This window comes from Stigmatopora argus, chromosome 23 (genome assembly GCF_051989625.1).
Source record: "Stigmatopora argus isolate UIUO_Sarg chromosome 23, RoL_Sarg_1.0, whole genome shotgun sequence".
NCBI lineage: Eukaryota > Metazoa > Chordata > Actinopteri > Syngnathiformes > Syngnathidae > Stigmatopora > Stigmatopora argus.
This window is the reverse complement of record NC_135409.1, coordinates 1,595,332-1,615,329: the sequence shown is the minus strand read 5'-3', so window position 1 is coordinate 1,615,329 and position 19,998 is coordinate 1,595,332. Positions and strand designations below refer to the sequence as shown.

Sequence of the window (19,998 nt, the reverse complement as noted above, 5' to 3'; positions counted from 1 at the left end):
GTTGTCATTTAAACAATTGTCGGCCTTCAGAATGTGGTGAGAAAAGAATGTAGCGGTGGTGAATAAATATTGAATGAAACTCGAGATGGACGCGATCTGCTTCTACTTACCCAACAGTACTTGCTATTGCAAGCTCATTGTTATTTAAGACTTTTCTGGCTGTCTCTGACTCCGAAATTGGAGGATTTTTTTTCCTGCTCTGCTATCGGGTGTGTGATATGTTTTCACAGAAACAGCACACACACAAACAAACAATTTGTGACCGTTTTGCACTTGTTGTTGGGTTGGGTGGCGAGTATCCATACATCCTGATAACATCTTTTGAGTCACTACAAGCTGAGGTTGCAGGAAAAAGCTCCCCCATCATTGCCTTATACTGTAGCCCCCTAAAACCTTCTCTCCCTCCTTCTTCCCAGCAGACATCGTCCTCTCCTCCTCTTTTCCCCCGTCTCTCCATCTACCACCCCCTCTGTCTCTTTCTCTCCTCCCTCTCTGTTCTTTCTTCCCTGTGTTTTTCTCCAGAGACATCCACTTTTTGAACACCACAGTGATCTACCACCACCCTCCAACCCCACGCAGACGCTGTAAGAGGAGCGCAGGTAAGACAGCATATGCGGGGATGGACTGATTGATTAATTTCACGTTTGACTAGATTAGATTAGATTAGCTAGGTTGTCTTTTAGTGGGTGTGGCCTTCTTGGCTGAACAACGACAATTCATGTAACAAAAGAGGAGAAAATAGTTATTGAGGGTTCCTCCTTTTATGTTTTATGAGGATCTTTTTGGATGTGCGATATGTTTGGCGGTTGAAGACCAAACCTGATGCTTGCATTTGCACATCATCTGTATGACAGTGGTAATTGGGAAGAAGTATGGGAGTAGACAGCTGAGAACCCCAACAATATCTCAGGCTAATTCATGGTACAAGATTTCTGAAACATCTGTGTTGCATTAGCACGGCCGGCGCCTCTCGGAATCTGGTAAAGTGATAGATGACTCTTCTTTGAGGGTATAATTTGCCCTCTTGGGTCTCTTATCTTGCACTCTTGAGCGATTATATAAGTTTAAGGGAGTGGGTGTGGCAGTGCTTCTCTCCGGCTCGCCTGGATTTTTGTGTTTTTTTTTTTGCTCCCGCATCCCTATTTTATTTCGTCTGACGTCTCAGTTTGCTTCTCTCTTCCCTTTTCAGAAGCAATGTTTCCTCTCCGTGTACACCTGTTGGCAACGCTTGTCAGTCTGGCGTTGTGCCAGTATGAGGACTACGATTACGTGCCACACTCCTTTATAGGACCGTCTACTGCAAATTGTGACCGCGAGTGCGAATGCCCCATCAATTTCCCCAGCGCCATGTATTGTGACGGTCGCAAGCTCAAGGCAGTGCCAACGGTGCCTACAGGAATCAAGTATTTGTACCTCCAGAACAACCAGATCGATGAGATCAAGTCCGGCGTGTTTGACAATGTTACCGCTGATCTCCGCTGGCTGGTCCTTGACAACAACCAGATCACCAATGCAAAGATTGCGGCAGGGACCATTGACAAACTGACCGCCCTGGAAAAACTCTTCTTCAGCCAGAACCTTCTCACTGAGCCAGTAATCCCTCCTTCCAAGGCTCTCGAAGAACTGAAGATGACCCACAACAAACTGAACAAGTTTTCCTCTGGGCTCCTGAATGATAAAGAAAATCTGACCTCTGTAAATGTGCAGCACAACGAGCTGACCTCTGAGGCCATCGCTGGTGCATTTAAAGGTTCCAAAAAGCTGCTGTCCCTTGACGTGAGCCACAATAAGTTGAAGAAGCTGCCTGTAGGCGTGCCTGCATCGCTGGAAATCCTCTACGCTGACCACAATGACATCGACAGCATCGGCTCGGGGTATCTAAGCAAAGTGCCAGGTCTGCGCTACCTGAGGGTCTCCCACAACAAGCTGGTGGACTCTGGGCTTCCTACAGGAGTGTTCAATGTGACTTCACTGTTGGAGCTGGACCTATCTTTCAACAAGCTGCAAACTATTCCCGATATCAACGAGCAACTGGAGCAACTCTACCTTCAAGCCAACGAGATCAGCAGTGAGTGGCCTCTGCCTTATTATCATATTGAGTTTTTGGGCTTTGGGTAGGTCTTTTGGGCTTAACTCCTGTGTCATTTGACCAAATCCTGTCCTTGTCCCTACAGAGTTTGACCTGTCAAGTTTCTGCAAGTACGTTAGCCCGGTCAACTTTTCTCACCTGAAGCACCTGCGCCTGGATGCTAACAACCTCACACCCCACAGCATGCCCCCTGAGACCTCCAACTGCCTACGCATGGCCTCTGAAATCATGTTTGAATAAGGAACTTACTTACCTACCCACCTGTTCTCCACCAGTTCTGGATTTACATGTTTAAATCATTCTCAACACGTATGGTTCTGACAAAAAAAGCGGTATTGTAGCATCATTTTCAATAAGCACTTAATAAGAGAAAGGGGACAGATTCGAGTTGGAATAGATAGCAAATATTTTTAGATAAACAAGGCAATAAAGTTAGTCAGAAATAAGGCCTTTGAAAATAAATGGCAAAAAGGTTACAAGGAGCTGTACCTGTTTGCTAGCCAGATTGCGTCTTGAATGGACATTTTGCCGATCTCATCTAGGAAGCCAGTTTAGATCTTGCTCGCATTTACCTTTGCCACCCAAAAATACAACACGTCTTTTAAAATTCCAATTTGACAGAGACAAGACCGAGTAAAAATGATGTCAGTGTCTCTTTAGTACCTTGATTTTGTCTTTGTCCGGTATGTTCTGTGTTTAGCATGTATAGTATCGTGTTTAATAAAGCCGTTAGGTGTGCAAAGGGTCAGCAAAAAAGACTGCGTATTCAACTGTTTCGTGTATAATTCATGAGAAAATTGTAAAATATGTGTTCGGTATTAAAATTCTTGAAAACGTTGGCGCATGAAACTAAAGCGTCACACATTTGTTGATTTGTACCTTTTCCATTACGTGCATGAATTCAAATGGTATCCTTGTTTTGATAATAAACTCCAGCTTTTGCAGTCCTGGCAGTTCTCCATTGTTGTTCAAGATAACATTGTCCTCGAATATTACATCTTGTCTCGATGATTTTCTCATTTAACAGCCACATTGAATCAATCACTGCTCATGAATTGACTGTGAGGAACTCAGTTTGAATAAACCTTGTTTCCACTACATTTGTACAGATGGAGCTTTTTGATATAAAATTTATGCTTGCATGGAAAGGCATCAGACAAATAACCATTGACCGAAAAAAAAATGATTTGGCTGGCTGACAATAAAGCATTAATGAAAAGAAAAAGGTTTGTTCTTTACATGGCTAGCTACAGCACTTTTGTATTTCAAGCTGAGGTCTCATTTCAGATCCCCCATTTGGACACTCAATTCAAATTTAGATTGCATTTGGCTCAGCCAACTGGCGCCAGTACATGTAATCTTCATGTTTGGCTCTTTGCATTGTCCATCGTGTACTCTTTGACAGCACTTGCAGTGATACCACAAAATGTCTTTTGGAGTTCTTGGCACGTGTAAACAACGCACATACAGATTCACATCGCAAACCACGGTCGACTGTCTTTTAGTACAATACAGTCAAAAGACTATTATATAATGTTGTTTTAATCAGGGTTTTGGGGTTCTGTCTTTTTTTTTATTGCAGTGCACGGACAATGTTGAGAATGTTAAGTGCTGCTCTTGAGGCACATGAAAAAAGGAGCATACATTTGTGGTCTCTGCTTCACTTTGCAATATGCTTAAGCATTTTGTCATGACGTAATCAAAGTAGATTGTCCTCCTGTTTGAGGGACAGGTACTGGTTTAAGTGGGCCACTTGATATAACAATTGTAACTCTATGAGTAGCACTTTATTAAAACCATGGAGAAGCAGTAAACATACACAGAGAATACAACGAATGCTGCGAAAGAAATATCAACAGATGTAAAAGACAAATAACAGTTGTTTTGACAGACCCTGACTGACGGCTAACTGAGGATGAGATACACCTAAGATAGAGTCCCGGCAAGACAACTGATTGGCTGACACGTGAAAGCGGGACGTATTGAAAAAGTCCAACAACCTCATGTTACGCACATTTATCTTCTGTAATTTGCCATCTGGTTGTCATTTCGACCTCATAAGTATAATACATTATACTATTAGATATACTGTATTTGTCTTTAGAATAGAGCATATGGAAATTGACTGACATTTTCGTCTTCGTCTAGCACGGTAGTGGGCAAATCATTCTTCAAAGGTCACTGTGGTTGCAGGTTTTTCTTCCAATTGATCAAGCACAAACAGTTTAACCAGTGAGGTTCCGTGGAAAGAAAAACGACCTTACTGCAATCCACTGATTGCACTTGTAGAATACGAGATTAATGAAAATGTTTGCTCTTGATGGGTTGGAACGAAAAATTGGCACCAATTGCAGCCCTTTGTGAAATAGTTAGCTCCCAGCTATAAGGTTCTAGTAATATTTTTTTTGCGTTTGGTCTGTCATTGTATGTTAGCTATTATTTAAATAGTTTCTAAACCGGTGTTTCCTCAGGTCACCCAATCCCGGATCATTTAGAGAACATTGTTATCCTTCATGTTTTTAACATTATTTTTTCGTTTAGGTGAGGGTTAGGGTTCATTCTGCTCCACAACAATGCTTTCTTTCATTAAACTTCTATCCTCCCATTAGTTGAATGCAACATTTTTAAGTTGAATGTGGATCCCAAAATTCGTTTTGATTTCAACCACAAAACACTGCCTCGGGATTCTATCATCTCACTTGACAATCGAGTAACTGCAGCCCAACGACTTCGAGCAGTGAAATTAGGTGAACATTAATAACAATCATTGACAGGAAAGGAGCAAGTCCACGTATGGTGGGGTGAACACCAGCTGTTTAACTTCCTCCACACCAAAAAAAGATGGACCAAAATTTTTCCCTCTTGTTGCTTGGACCAAAATCTTTCCCTCTTGTTGCTTTACTGTCCTTAGTCCTACGAGATATTTGGGGGATCCGAACAATAGAAGACAAATCAATGTCAGACTAAAACGCTTGCTGTATCGAACCGTTTGCCGATCAAAACGTACAGAAAGCAGGTTAGGACAATTTTGGTTTTATCTTTCATTGGTTGGGTACTGTTCCAAGACCTGCAGTTCAATTTAGTGCAAGATTAAAGTATGGTTCAGGCCAGTTAAAATGTGATTTTGGCCAATGTCGTGGTCACCCATCATCTATGTTGACTATACTTATTCATGTTGTTGACTGGTACTTATTTATTTATTACTTATTTATTGTTTATTTTTATTATTATTATTTATTAATTATTTATTTGTCCACTTCATGGTAAAGCTTTAAATGTCATTATATACTTGTATAATGGCAATAAAAGCATTCAATTCAATTCAATCTGATGTTCCCTCGTACTATAAGAATTCACAGCTCCAAAAACGTGTCAGGGGGGCTGTACTGTTGCGTTGCCGCTGTCCTCACACAAGTCGCTAAGGATAATCCTATTGCATTGCAGCCTCTGCCGTCATCGCTGGAAAGAAGCGCTTGTTTAAGAAGCAATTGGCCTAACGAGCCTACATTAAATTAAAATCCCCTGGGATTAAAACTGACCCCATGACAACATGGCCCAAATTGGCAAAGTAACATGCCAATAAGAAAGTTTGTTCGGTTTATAGTTATTTGTTACTCTCCAAGACACCAAACTGCAGACTCCTGTTTGCAATCAAAAGAAAAGGCTTGTTAATCCTGCCTAGGTCACAAATGTTGGCAGCGTAGAATTAACAAAAAGATTGGCAGTGACCCTTGGGGATTTGTTAGTTCCAAAGAGATCAAGTGCAGCACGGAGGAATTAAACGAGACAAATGTTCATACAAAGGCAAACAGGCAGGGTATAACAGGTAGCGTTGCAGTGACCTCTTTCTAAATGGGCCATGTCACCAGTCTTGTTAAGGCTTAGGGCATGAATACTCATTGGCTAGTCAATGCTGGCTTTGTCTGAATGAAAAAAAACTGGTGGTACAAATACAAGCTCGACGCACTGCCTCATCCATTGGGACGGGCATTGACAACTACGTGTCTTTTGACAAGCTTTGAGGTAGGTTTCTTGTAGACTTTAGAGTGCACTCTGTAACCAAATGTGGTGAGGTAGGCACTAGGAAAATCGGAGGCACATCTCTTAAAACAGGTGTGGTGCCTTTGTCTTTGAAGAAAAAGTATGCCTGACATGACATTAGTTCTGCACAAATGTGGAGTGCATTAAGAATTTAAACCAGATGTCATCCAGAAGAACTTAAGAGAAATATGGACAACAAACTGACCTTGTATTTTTTCCTTGAAGTTGCACCGCAAAGTGGATATTCATGTGAGCGCTAAACATCCTTAAATCTGAGCTTTAAAGATGTCCTAATGGCATCAAAGTTGACCCGATCTGTTTCCTGTTTGCAGTTGTTCCATCAGGCTAAGGAACGACTCAGAAAATATTTTTTTTCTTTACAGTTTGTTTATTGATAATTGCTGAAACAGTAAAATAAGAGCTTTCAATATAATCGCTCACTGTGTCGTTTTTTTCCATAGGATGGCCATCACCAAGGATTACTTTCTGTGGCTTCTCTGTAACGTGTGTCTGGTCGGGATGGTCATGACCCAGGATATGCCTTACGAGGAAATGCTAGCCCAAATCCAAACGTGCCCCGGAGAGTGCCGTTGTCCCTCTAATTTCCCCCGTGCAGTCTATTGTGACAACAAAGGTCTGAAGAGAATCCCCCAAATCCCGTCGTTCACCTGGTACCTCTACCTTCAGAACAATCTAATTGAAGTGGTCTCAGCCGACGCCCTGCGCAACGCTACTCAGCTGCGTTGGGTGAACCTGAGTTGCAACAAAATCACCAGTGAGGGAGTGGAAAAAGGCACGCTGGACGCGATGGCACGCCTAGAACAGCTCTACATGGACGACAACCTCTTGTCCTGGGTGCCCTTTCCTCTACCGGGCAGTCTGGAGCATTTAAGTCTCTCTCGCAATCGGATCTCAAAGATCCCCGACGGAGTCTTCTTCGGCCTGGATAAACTGAGCCTCTTAGACCTACAGGGGAATAAGCTGATGGATGATGCCGTGACCGAAGTGAGCCTGAAGGGTCTTAACAACCTGGTCCAAATCAATCTAGCCAAAAACCAACTGAGCAACATGCCGCTTGGCCTGCCACCCACCACCACTCAGCTTTTCCTCGACGGCAACAATATTGACAAAATCCCCACTGGATACTTTAAGGGCTTGCCCAAGATGGCTTTCCTTAGGCTCAACAAAAACAAGCTTGGCAGCGGTGGAGTTCCTAACAACGTCTTTAACATCTCCAGCATCCTGAACCTTCAACTGTCTCACAACCTGCTCACTGAGGTGCCCCTGATTCCACCTGGCCTTGAGCAGCTTTATTTGGACCACAACAAAATTAAGAGTAGGTTTCCCATCGGCACACTTGAAAGAAACATGTTGAACAACAAGTAGCTGTAATAGTTTACAATGTCATTTCAGGTGTGAGCGGCTCCAATGTCTGCCCGGTTGACATCAATGCAGCTGATGCAAATGACAGCGGTCCACGACTGCGCTACCTCCAGCTGGATGGCAACGATATTGAACCGCCGATCCCCAGAGAAGTTATTCTGTGCTTTCGTCTCCTTAGATCCATCGTCATCTAATTTAAAAAGCGAATTCCTTCACCAAAAACGGTTTGGAACACCGACTTTTAATTCTCAGGAACTGTAATGAAATCAGGCCGTTTAACAAACCACTAGTAGTGCCTTCAATGTACAGATCTGTGGATCATTTAGATAATGACATGTCATTAGGCTAATTTTCTATTGCTTCAAAATGTGTTGTAGTGTAGACTATTTGAAAATGTACATTTACTAATAGTAGTTTCTGTTTGTACCCTTTGTTAAATTTTTGCGTTGCTTGTTGTCTCCAGTTTTAATAAATGTACGTATGTACAAATGCAGGATTTTCTGAATATCCGAAATGCATTTACATATGCTCGAGAGTTCTTGGTGTGTCTTTGGTTCTGATTCCAGATCAGATCCTTTTGCATGGTTTGTAGCTGAACTCAGATCAGCTGTGAGGACACCTGCACTTGGCCTAAAAAGTTGGAGGTTCCTTGAAAAGCAGGGGGGGGAGTTCCTCTCAGCTCAACGCTAGCCGGGGCTCTTCACAAAGGTTTCATTGTGTGCACGGGCCGTGGATCATAGAAACATCCACGCACACAAAAACACACACACACACACACAAAAGGAAAACGTTTCAACACCAGGAAATGAAATATTTTAGGGTAATTGAAAGACACTCTTAGCAAAGTATTCTCATAAAGGATCTAAATCTATCATTTTTTTATGTCCGAGCATGTATGTGTGTGGTGATGTGATTATTGCACTCCCCACCCGTTCCTTTGCCACCATCCCCACCCCATCCGAAATAACCAAAAGCAACCTGCTCCAATCCAATCAGCCTCAGTGCCTATCTTCACACGTAGTCGGCAGGGGCACTCAGGTCTGGCAGACCCTACACATGTACACACCACATAGACACTTTGACACCCAGACGCACACAACAGTAGCCCCCCTCCCTCCCTACTGCCTGCCCCCGCCCTCGTGGAAGCACCTCCGTGCGACCCCTTCGCCATTAGCCGAGTGGTGGAGCCTTCAGCACCTCCATCGAAGCTGAAGGGAGCATTCAGGAGAGTGGGAGACACAGGTAAGTGTCCTTGGCGCTATCTTCACGATAAGGAGGAGTGGGGCAAATAGGGGCTCCTAATTGACTCATGGATTGAGTTTGGGGGCACTTCAGGTGACAGATTGCTTCCCTTGATGATTGGGAATGGATAGCTGTTTTATGACCTTCATAATGGATGGATGCTATTTATTCCACCACCTTAATCCGTGGGAAAACCGACTTCACCATTGCTGAATGTGACTTGCACTTTGACTTATTGTTGGGAAAAGCTACAGGTGAAAGGGATTATCTTTAACGATTTGGATGCAGCATTGAAGGGTTGAAGTATGATTGGATGGCTTTCAGTTGACGTATATATTCGCATGCTTGTATCTTCAATGAGCTCACCGTTGTTTAATTCTCTTTAGAAGAACTACAAGTAACGGACTGTCACCCTATTGATGATTCAATTCCATTGAATGATTGTTGTAGTTTGGGATCTTTAGATCTATGATCTTGAATGATAAGCCATTGTTACATGTTGGAGAATTTGGGAAAGCTACATTTGAAAGAATAGCTTTGCTCGATAGGTTATGTTTTTTCATTCTTAGTCGGTTTTTGAAACTTTGAGATCTTAAAAGGGCTCACCTGTTGTTAAAGCCAACACATATTTGACGTAATGACGAGGTGTAATGACCCCCTGCTGGAAATGTAAGGGCGGTTTTAATTATTTGGATTTCAGGACTGCGCTTTGGGGCTATAAATGCAGTGCAGCTAGCTATTAGGAGAAGATGAGATCTCAAGAATGTCCGATGCGGGTCAAAGTGTAACACAGACAATTTTAATAATTCCTTCACTTGTCACGGCCGCTGTGAAAATTCTCCTCTGTATGAATCTAATCTTTCAATAAATTCATAGATTCTCTTGTCTTGTGATGGATGTAGAAAGTCTCTCTCTCCCTGAGACAGTGTGCATCTGTAAGTCCTTCCAAGTGTGTTTGTTATGTGTGTGTGGTTGTGTGTGTGTGTGTGTGTTTCCCAAAAAACTGACTACCATCCTGTCCACAAACCTCGTGGAATTTGGAGTTTGAGTGCTGAGACAGGCACTGACCAGGCCTTCATAAAGGCCCTCTGTGAACGGCCAAGGGGTCGAGCGAGCCTAGAACCAGACCCCTCCTCCCTCTCCTTTTTTTGCGCTCCCTCCGTCTAACCCTGAGGGCCAACATCTTGTCCACGTCTCTCTCTCGCTCTTGCTCTCTCTCACTCTTTTTTCTTCTTCTTCTATCTTCCTCGCTCTCCGTTTCTCTGCACCGGCCTGGAGGACTCTTCCTTGTTTTTTTGGGGGGGGTTTCACTGCCAAGTCAAACATGCTGAGACTTGGCCGCACCTGTCACTCCAATAAATACGTTGCAGATTCTACGCTAGCTAATTATGATTTTGTTATCATACGCTAATCTCCCAATAATCGCTAATACCGCTCCTCAAATGCAACTAGGATACAAACAACAGTGAATACCTGATCCCAAAGTTGCAAAAACTGTGCTCTTCAGTGTTTTGCATGCAAACCTAATATTAACCCAAAAAATATCATCTTTTCCCTTTCTGTCAATGGAATTTACTCACTAAAATTTAATTGGCTCTAAGTTGGCTTACCACTTTTTCAAGTTCATGTCTAAATTGGGCCAGCACATACATACAAAACAGAATCCCCTCGCACTGAGCCGATTTGGTCAACCTCAACCCCTGAATTGTCACACACTCACAGTCCTTAGGCAAACACAGTCCAACTGCTAATCCATTCACTGCACAATTTCATCACACCTTAGTAAGATAGTTGAGTTGCGATACAACATCACGTGAATGTTGTGCAGTCTTTAAGCTACATGGGAAACTGGGCATTGTGATGTCTGATTTGTTTTCCGTTACAATGGGTGTTCAGATTCTATAATACATGCTGACAGAGAGTAGAAGACTTTCAATAGACCCTGAGTAATTGGCACGCCCAAAAGTGCTTAGAATTGCCTTAATTATTCGTTTAAATAAAATCTACTGGTGGTTTGATGTACAGCATCCCCAATACACCCAGACCTATGTATAACTGTGACTTACACTACTTCCTTGATAAACTCACCACTAACACACATCTATCGAGGAACTGGGGCCTCCATTTTGATGACACACCTGTCTTTTCTCTGTGTTTTAAAGGCCAACGATGATGACGCTCGTGCAACTGGTACTAGGGCTGCTCATCCTCAAAGTGGCGGCAGCCAATCCTCGCTTTTCCCGACAGGTTGACTTAGACTCGTACAGCAATGGCAACTACGATGTGGACGACGTCAACTCAGAAAACCAGGAGTACGATTACGAAGACGGACCTGCGGTCGAGAACCCTGAGGTTAGTCGAAAGGAGGTCCCCAGAGGTACCGTAAATATGTAGGAATTGAGAAACCCCATTTCAGCAGCTGCGAAACCTTTACTTCCAATCTCAACAAATCACATTTATGGTGCGCGTGACTTTTTTCCTGAACAGGTCAGCAGGAAAAACAGTTTCCAAAGTCTGGCGCCCACTCCAACTTGAAATATCAACAATGAATATCAATGAAAGAATTCAAGACCATAATACAGGCCACCAAGAAGGCTGCTTCTCTCTGCTCTTCTTCAGATATTTTTCTCCAAAAAAGAGGGATTGCACAACTGGTTTAGCTCAACTGCGGCCGTTTCATTTGACGAGTCTGCGAGACATGTGCTTCTATCTATCATGCGAATATAAGCCGAACAAAGACAAGGTTCAAGGCAAGTGGCAAGCCAATGACAACGCCGACTTTAAGACTTGCCTCTAACAAGTTTTAAAATGACTATCAGTCAGTTAAACACATGCAACAGGTAGAATCAAAACCAGTCAAACAGAAGCCTGAAGAGAGTCGTTAATGGAAATGAGAAGTCAAAGGACCAGAAAACATAGAAGTAGCTTTACATCCAGAATGTGGCCGAAAATCCTGAAGGATTGTCGAAAATGATTTTCACCATTAAGAAATGCCTGATTTTTTTAACCAATCGATAGAATTATCTAAATATTCCTACAATACATCCAGTGTGAGATTTAACCGTTTTTAACTCCACGTATTAGTTGTCAAGGAAATAATGAAGCATGAGGATGAGCACCATGCCTCTGGAATGCTGACTCTTGACTTTCCACTTCCAAACTTTGTGTGAGTGTGTTGCGATTTATCTCCCCACTTCTTCTAAAGAGGGAGCAAAGAGTCATTGACAGAGAAACTGGAGCAAATCCCCAGTTTTGAATAAACATACTTGAGGTTTATGCCACCTGACAATACATAAATGGACTCTTTGTAAAGATATTGGGAGATGGCCTGAATATCACCAAGAAATGCAGCTGTCTGGTTTTGCTCTTGTCTCCAGTTCTGATATCCCCCGTTTTGCGTTTCTGGAAGAAAAAATAAAATAAAAAGAAAATACATTTCTGTGGGAGTCAAGACCAACCAGGCAGGGTATTAGACTAGAGTTTGTCTTTCTGGTTTGCTCGTGCAACATTTATTTTGGAAAACTCAGAGACTTTGTCTGGTATAATAGCCACAAATATTCAGAGCAGGACACTACACATGCATGATATTAAGTGTTACTAAAACGGTGCATTTCTCTCTTTGGCTGAATGCATCCAGTGACTATCAAAACTATGTTGCAGGAGGCAACATACTGTTTGGCTTTGACTCCCCGCTTACATTGAGCAGCAGTATTCCCATGATGTTTTTTTCTGCGCTTCTGCTTGCCAGATTCTCGCCGCTTCTTCCCCGATGGGGAAAAATGTTTGTTTTGGGGATAGAGTGGCGGGTAAAGGACCGGGCGAGGTGTGGGGGTGGGTCCCGTGGCCGTGGTTTGGGTGTTAGCGCTTTCAAAGGCCTGCCTTGTTGCATCCTACGCTGTCATCTTGCCAAAATCTAAATATTGGGACATCTCATAATGACTCCCATTAGTGACGTATCCGCTTGAGAAAAGCCCTCTTCATGCTTCCTACACAGCGTCACTCTGTTGTGTTGTTATAGATCTGTTATGACGTCGCTTTAAAGGAATTGCAAAATATGAATTCAGACAGATGCCATGTGTGTCTTGGTTCCACAATGACTACTGACTGGGCCTTTACTGCATACGTTTACGTTTTTGAGGCATAAGTGTCGAGTATTACCTGGGCTGTGTGGTGTGTGTGGTAGTTCATTGCCACCAACTGGAGGAGACTTGAACTGCATGATTAGGCTAAATGTACTGGAAATGGTGATGTCTGTTTTAACAAAGTGCTTACATCATTGATTTGACTTTAAATGCATATACTTTTGTACCTATTGTATTGAAGATGGGGATGGATCTTTCATGGCTGACTTGACGGTTATTGAGAAGTATGGTGGATTTCAAGTATCGGAGGTTTCTTCTAGTATCTCGTGCTGGATCCACAGGCAATTTAGTTGGCTATACAGTGGTACCTCGAGATACGAGCTTAATCCGTTCCGGAACTGAGCTCGTATGACGAGGTTCTCGTAACTCGAGCGGACGTTTTCCATTGAAATGAATGGAAAACAAATTAATTCGTTCCAGCCCTCTGAAAAAACACCAAAAACAGGATATTGGATTGGAAAAAATGTTGTATTTCTTCTAATTTGCCATCTATTAACAAAGTAACACATAACTAGTGGTTTAATAGTAATAAAATGTGTTTAATCTAACTAAAATTGGGCAGATTTCGCCGACGGGAGACAGAGACGTTTGGGGGCGTGGGGTGGGGGGTGTTTTTTTTCCACGACAACGCACTCGTAAACAGAACAAACAAATTTAAATTAACTTGGATTCATATATACAGACACTCAAACATACGTTTAATGTAACTTTACACAAAACTGAATTCTAATTTTGTTGTAATCTTTTGTTACCTTCGTTTTCCGGGTTGGCGGTTTGCCACGCCTCCACCCTCACGTTCGCTATCGATGGACTGTTTGCTGTTGTATTGCCTTCAAAATATTCCCAAAATGATGCACACAAATGTCCTCACAATAGGATAACGCACGACCACTTGCCAACGAGAAATAGTCTTTAAAGAACGATCGCGGGAGCTTCTTTCCTTAGAAAGAATAACAGGAAATACAATAGTTGAGCTTACCCACGTATTGATTGTGGGTAATGAAGTTTTATTCTGAGAAAGGTTGCCATTGCCTATGGGGGTTGTGTGCACGAGTATACCGTATTTTCACGCATATAAGGCGCGCATAAAAGTCAAAAAAATTCTCCAAAATAGACAGCGCGCCGTATAATCCAGTGCGCTTTATATATGGACCAATACTAAAATTGTTATCACGATAAAATAAAATAAATCAGTCAATAGGACAACTACGGAAACCAGCCCCCGACTCCACTATTTTCCCGTAGATCAAGTACTGCGCAGTGACTGCTGGGATATAGAGTTCTTAATACACCCAGTTCTTCAATACAGTTAGTATGATGGCAACCACACTAATTTGGTGCTGGCCGTCATTTCGGCTGTATTTACAAAAGAAATCCTGCCGCTAAATGTTGGCGTCAACAGAGCATTCAAAGCTAGACTGTGAACTATGTATATATAATATACAACTAACTATGCTAAGTAGCCCGACTCTACTATTTTCCCGTAGATAAAGTACTGCGCAGTGACTGCTGGGATATAGAGTTCTTGCGCGCAACACCCACACGCTAACAACACGCTTTAAAAAGGCAACGGAAGCAAAACTGAGTTCGGTTGTACTTTATTTAGACATTTTACAACTTACTCCCGTCATCATCACCCACAAATCCATCAAAGTCCTCATTTTCTGTGTCCGAATTAAACAATTGCCCAAATGAGACTTTCAAAACGCTGGGTCTCGCGGTTGCAGTTCTTAAGCCTCCGGGAATGACGGCAAGCTCCGAGTTATTATATATAATATATATACATAGTTCACAGTCTAGCTTTGAATGCTCTGTTGACGCCAACATTTAGCGGCAGGATTTCTTTTGTAAATACAGCTGAAATGACGGCCAGCACCAAATTAGTGTGGTTGCCAGTATGATGCGACCACACTAATTTGGTGCTGTATTTACAAAAGAAATCCTGCCACTAAATGTACAGAAGTATATGCATTTAATGTCAAATCAATGATGTAAGCACTTTGTTAAAACAGACATCACCATTTCCAGTACATTTAGCCTAATCATGTTTAATTCGGACACAGAAAATGAGGACTTTGATGGATTTGTGGGTGATGATGACGTGAGTAAGTTGTAAAATGTCTAAATAAAGTACAACCGAACTCAGTTTTGCTTCTGTTGCCTTTTTAAACACATGTTTTTAGCGTGTGGGTGTAGCGAGGAAGAACTCTATTTCCCAGCAGTCACTGCGCACCGGAACCCGAAAATAAGTTGCTTCCAGTAGCCAGCGCTATTGCGTTTCGATGTTAATCCAAAAATAATATATAATATATATGCGTCTAATGAAATGGTGCATGCTTTGTGTGTCTAAAATACAGAAATAGCACTCGTTACTGACACTGCGGCGTAAAAAACGATGCGCCAAATAGGCGTGAAAATACGGTACTTCATTACCCAGAAAGCCCTCTTTTTGCCCGCGCATGCGCGTTGCGCGTTTCCTGGTCTTAGGAGAAACTCGTCTGAATTAATCGTTCCGTGCTCGTAAATATTGTTATACACGAAAGATATGCAAAAAAGACCTGGCTTGGTGTCATCACGAAATTTTGATCGCATGACGGGCGAATTATTCAATCGAAATTTCCGCCGTAAGACGAGAATTTTGTATGACGAGCGGTCGTATGACGAGGTACCACTGTACTTGCTTTCTAATTAGTCTTAGGGTAGGAAAATATCGTTTTGGGGTTTTGTTGATCCATCCCATTCTAATAAGGTGAATGATCCTTGTCAGTCTAGTCTCAGGGCTGTTGTCTTCTCCTCAGATAGAAATTGGTACCCTGGCTCCACCCGACTATGACGACCCAGTTCCCGAGGCTTCGTTGGAGGAGGAGGAAGAGTTGCCTCAAAAACCCCAGCTCGTCCCTCTGGGCTCAGGGGGATCCGGCGTTCTCATGGGCCCAGACACACAGAAAGGTCTGAACAGCTCAAATTCGTCCCAAATGCAAAGTCACTTAAAATCAAAGGTATTTAAAGGGCCTTGGAGTTGTGCAAGCAGCATTGTCCTTCAACGACTAATCTATCGTGGTGGTCTGCCTCTTTTCTTCTCGCATGTGTTCCATTTAACTAGCTGCTGTCTGTAGTTAAATGTGTCCAGTTTGTGGTGTGTCCTTTAATAACTAATCTTGTCTCTAACAAGAGGTGGAGCTGCGTCTGATGCCCATTGACATCCTTCATGTCTCCGGGGATTTTGTGGGCTTGGTGGGCTCTGGTGCATCAGGGGCCTCAAGAGTTTCTGGGTCAGGAGGCCCAGGGGATCCACTGGTCTTCAGTGCCTCCGGGGGTTCCAGCGACATTATCTTCATCTCCAGGGCTTCTGAGGAGATCTTCAGCGGCTCTGGAGAATCCGGGGAGTTCCTGGTATCTGGGGATGTGGATTTCTTGATATCAGGGGATCATTCTGCTTCTGGGGAGTTTTCTGGATTTACGGAGATCTCTGGATCGGGGGATTTCCTGATATCCAACGATTTTTCTGAGTCTGGGGATCTCTTGATATCTGGAGATTTTTCAGGATCTGGAGATCTCTTGACATCTGGTGATTCCATGGGATCTGGAGGTCTCTTGATATCTGGGGATACCATGGGATCCGGAGATCTCTTGATATCTGGGGATAACATGGAATATGGAAATCTCCTGATATCTGGAGATACCATGGGATCTGGGGCTTCCGGAGTTCTAATTGAATTGGAATCTGAGGGTTCTGGTATTGTAACAGAACTTCTATTGGACCCTGGAGAGTCTGGGGACCAGTCTGGTTCTGGGTTCTCGGGAGATCTCCTGACCTCAGGTGCCTCTGGAGGCTCTGGGGTTTCTGGAGACATCAATGAGTCTGGGGAGTCAGGGATAACATTATTACCTGGAGGTTAGTACTTCGTCACTGCGTTGTTCATTACCATTGTCATCCTAAAGTGCTGTTTTAATGTGAGAGAATGATTGGGTAACGAACTGATTGAATGTCATCCCACATCTCATCCTTCTAATGTCTTCTAACCACTGCACCGTGGCACAAACAAGAGGTGGAAATACCTCTCATTCCTACAATTATCCCACAAGAGGCTTCGGGCACCTCTGGGGACTTCTCGGGAGTCTCTGGAACCTTGGGGGATTTTGGCGTCTCTGGAGATGTAGAAGTCTCTGGAACTTTTAGTGTCTCTGCCTCTGGAAAACCTGAGGATCCTGATATAATTCTGATTCCTGACACTGATAAAGGTCAGTATCTAAGCTAGTTTCAAAGCATATGGCAAAGGGTATTTTGATTTGTTAATGGTGGTCCCAGTAAAATTGATCTGCTTCCTAACACCTAAAAGTGTTTTCCATTTAACTGTTGTTAAATGAAAGGAAAACTTGGTAACATCCCTAACTACTGCGGCAAACACTTTCCCACTGATTGCCAGACTTATGGTTCATGTCCAAGCTTGCCTAACCGGTTTCCTCAACACCTAATCTTGTCTCTAACAAGAGGAACAGCTGCTTCCGACACAAGAGACCCCTCAGGAGGGTACTGGTGGTGTAGAAACGACACTGGGCTCTGGCCTACCAGAACCTGAAGAACCTGAGGTTAACACCAAAGGTGAGTTAGGAATAAAGAAGAGAAATAAAGAAACTGAGTTCCACATGTATTTCACGTTGACCCTTGCTCACAAAACTGCCTTCGAGCATGAACTCAATGTCTGACCATTGCGGCTTTGCGTGTACCCCGTTTGCATTCATTGTGCCTTTTAGACATGCCAACTTGCTTGCTGTGCACGTGCCTTGGAGGTTCGGTCTACTGTGACGACTTGAAGCTAGACAGCGTACCACCGCTGCCCAAGGACACCACTCACTTCTACGCCCGCTACAACAGGATCACCAAGATCAACAAGTCTGACTTCGCCTCAATGAGTATGTTCAATATCTGTTGACATGATCGGCTAACGCCAAGAACTGACTGTGGGTGTCATTACTTACCAGACAAACTAAAAAGAATTGACTTGACCGCCAACGCCATCTCGTCCATCGAAACCAAGGCGTTTATGGGCCTGCCGGAGCTTGAAGAGTTGGTGATTCGGGAAAATCACATCTCACAGATGCCCACCCTGCCCGAGACCATGACCCTGATTGATGCCAGCCACAATAATATCGACTCCAGGGGTATCACCAAAGAGGCCTTCAACGTGAGTATATCAGAACCTGACAATTATATGACCCAAATTGGTCATTCAAAGAGTCCTGTTTTAGTCAACCTCCGAACATCTGTGTTTAAAACCAAGGACATGACTGGCCTGTTGTACCTGTACTTGACGGACAACGAAATTGACTACATTCCTGTGCCTCTACCAGACAGTCTGCGATCCTTACATCTACAGGTAATGTCTCCTCTCATTTTGAAGGGGCATATGCATCAGTTTCGATGCTGTTTTTAGAATCCACCTGAAAGGAATTGCCTGCTCGTATTTCCTAATTTCTCCCGCAGCGTAACAACATTCAGTCGATGCACGAGGACACCTTCTGCAACATGCGCGACTTCAACTATATCCGCAATGCACTGGAGGACATCCGCTTAGACGGCAATCCCATCAACCTGAGCCGAACCCCACAGGCATACTTTTGCCTGCCGCGAATCCCGATTGGCGACCTAATCTAAAACGCACACGGACACTGCCACCGCAACCACGCGTCCCTGTAAATATCGACCCACCACCTGCACGTGGTGCGCGGGCACTCTTCGTTTGGCGGGCTTTCGCGTTCTGCTGAGATACACTATTTTGTGGAGGGGTACCACTCTACGTGGTTATCCACGATTCCATAAACGCGTGAGATGTGAGTGAAAATGCACAAACACACCGCTGTAGCACACCTCTACGACAGGGGTGTGCATACACATACGTAGAACTAAAGCCAAAATATTTCACAACTGGATTTGTAAGTTAAAGTGAATCTTTGTCTGAATGTTTCTGTCTAGTGCCAGATCACAGCAGGTCAGTTTTTGTTTGCAGATGTTTGTTTTGTAAAGATTAAATATAAATATTAAACACATCTTGCGGAACTGTAAACTTATTGAAGGCCAGAGCTTAATGGAAGGTGGGGATTTGAGTATCTAATGCAATAAAAGACGCATTTTAAACAAGCATTTGTTGTAAAGTCTGTACTGTAATATAAAATATATATTCGGTGGTTTTTTTGGTGGCTAAAAATGTATTAACTGGGCACAATAGCTTATTCCAAAGACAATTGTTCATGAATTGGAGTGTGTAGTGGAAGTGCGAACAAGTCGTGACTGTGTGCTCTGTATCGAATAAGCTTATGAGTGAATAAAGTTGTTTTGAAGCCCGCTTCCAATAAGAAGCTTTTTGTATTACAGTACTACTGAAAATTGTTAGGATAAAGTAGGTTCAACTTATATTTTAGAGATAAAAATGTGTAGTTTACCTCCAATACGTTAAATATTTATTTCCGAACAGCCCATCATGGCAAATTCATCCTTGAACTTTAAGGGGTTCTTTTGTTTTGATGTGTAATTGCCCATTTCACTATATTCTCTGGTAATTATTATTATTATTTTTAATACAGTGAGCACTGGGCGGCCCATTTGTGCGAGTGGTTAGCGCGTCAGCCTCACAGCTCTGGGGTCCTGGGTTCAAATCCAGGTCATGTTCATCTGTGTGGAGTTTGCATGTTCTCCTGCATGGGTTTCCTGTGGGTACTCCGGTTTCCTCCGACATTCTAAAAACATGCATGGTAGGCTGATTGGACAATCTAAATTGCCCCTAGGTATGGGTGTGAGTGTGCATGGTTGTCCGTCTCCTTGTGCCCTGCGATTGGCTGGCCACTGATTCAGGGTGTCCCCCCCTCTAGCCCAGAGACCGCTGGGATTGGCTCCAGCCCCCCCTGGGACCCTAATGAGGATAAAGCGGTTCAGAAAATGAGATGAGATGAGACAGTAAGCGCTCGATCCTGTCCTTTGAATCTTCGCTATTAGCGATGTTGTAGAAGGGCGATTCCCTGGCTGAAGTAACATTTTATTTTTGCCATGTGTTGATGGAATCTCTGTCCTTGGCCACCATCTCTTTCTCCCTTTCTACCAGCCGC

At 43.3% G+C, this 19,998-nt stretch overlaps 3 protein-coding genes across 4 annotated transcripts; all 3 read left to right on the top strand.

Annotated features, from left to right (window-relative positions):
- The first annotated feature begins 169 nt into the window (after positions 1–169).
- Positions 170–3,187, top strand: lum (lumican). The gene is made up of 3 exons (XM_077594015.1): positions 170–599; positions 1,190–2,068; positions 2,175–3,187. The coding sequence occupies exons 2-3, from the start codon at positions 1,195–1,197 to the stop codon at positions 2,327–2,329; spliced, it is 1,029 nt and encodes a 342-aa protein (XP_077450141.1). The 5' UTR covers positions 170–599; positions 1,190–1,194; the 3' UTR covers positions 2,330–3,187.
- Positions 3,188–5,872: 2,685 nt separating this feature from the next.
- kera (keratocan) lies at positions 5,873–8,006 on the top strand. Its single transcript, XM_077594065.1, has 3 exons — positions 5,873–6,112; positions 6,592–7,466; positions 7,544–8,006. Exons 2-3 carry the CDS (start codon positions 6,593–6,595, stop codon positions 7,705–7,707), a joined length of 1,038 nt encoding a protein of 345 aa, XP_077450191.1. The 5' UTR covers positions 5,873–6,112; position 6,592; the 3' UTR covers positions 7,708–8,006.
- Positions 8,007–8,306: 300 nt separating this feature from the next.
- epyc (epiphycan) lies at positions 8,307–19,209 on the top strand. Of its 2 annotated transcripts, XM_077594006.1 has the most exons (10): positions 8,307–8,755; positions 10,918–11,107; positions 15,696–15,846; positions 16,070–16,792; positions 16,945–17,139; positions 17,390–17,500; positions 17,653–17,811; positions 17,881–18,083; positions 18,180–18,275; positions 18,383–19,209. In XM_077594006.1, the coding sequence occupies exons 2-10, from the start codon at positions 10,925–10,927 to the stop codon at positions 18,551–18,553; spliced, it is 1,992 nt and encodes a 663-aa protein (XP_077450132.1). In that variant the 5' UTR covers positions 8,307–8,755; positions 10,918–10,924; the 3' UTR covers positions 18,554–19,209. The 2 variants fall into 2 exon arrangements, with proteins under 2 accessions (XP_077450132.1, XP_077450133.1); XM_077594007.1 differs by lacking the exon at positions 8,307–8,755 and having other exon boundaries at positions 10,987–11,107; positions 15,700–15,846.
- Positions 19,210–19,998: the final 789 nt, after the last annotated feature.

Bases quoted from the DNA above. Each gene is read 5' to 3' on its own strand.
- epyc (XM_077594006.1), top strand. From the start codon at position 10,925: ATGATGACGCTCGTGCAACTGGTACTAGGGCTGCTCATCCTCAAAGTG. The intron at 16,793-16,944 runs GTTAGTACTTCG...GGCACAAACAAG, and splicing joins GATAACATTATTACCTGGAG to AGGTGGAAATACCTCTCATT. The intron at 17,812-17,880 runs GTATGTTCAATA...ATTACTTACCAG, and splicing joins GTCTGACTTCGCCTCAATGA to ACAAACTAAAAAGAATTGAC.
- kera (XM_077594065.1), top strand. From the start codon at position 6,593: ATGGCCATCACCAAGGATTACTTTCTGTGGCTTCTCTGTAACGTGTGT. The intron at 7,467-7,543 runs GTAGGTTTCCCA...ATGTCATTTCAG, and splicing joins GGACCACAACAAAATTAAGA to GTGTGAGCGGCTCCAATGTC.
- lum (XM_077594015.1), top strand. From the start codon at position 1,195: ATGTTTCCTCTCCGTGTACACCTGTTGGCAACGCTTGTCAGTCTGGCG. The intron at 2,069-2,174 runs GTGAGTGGCCTC...TTGTCCCTACAG, and splicing joins TCAAGCCAACGAGATCAGCA to AGTTTGACCTGTCAAGTTTC.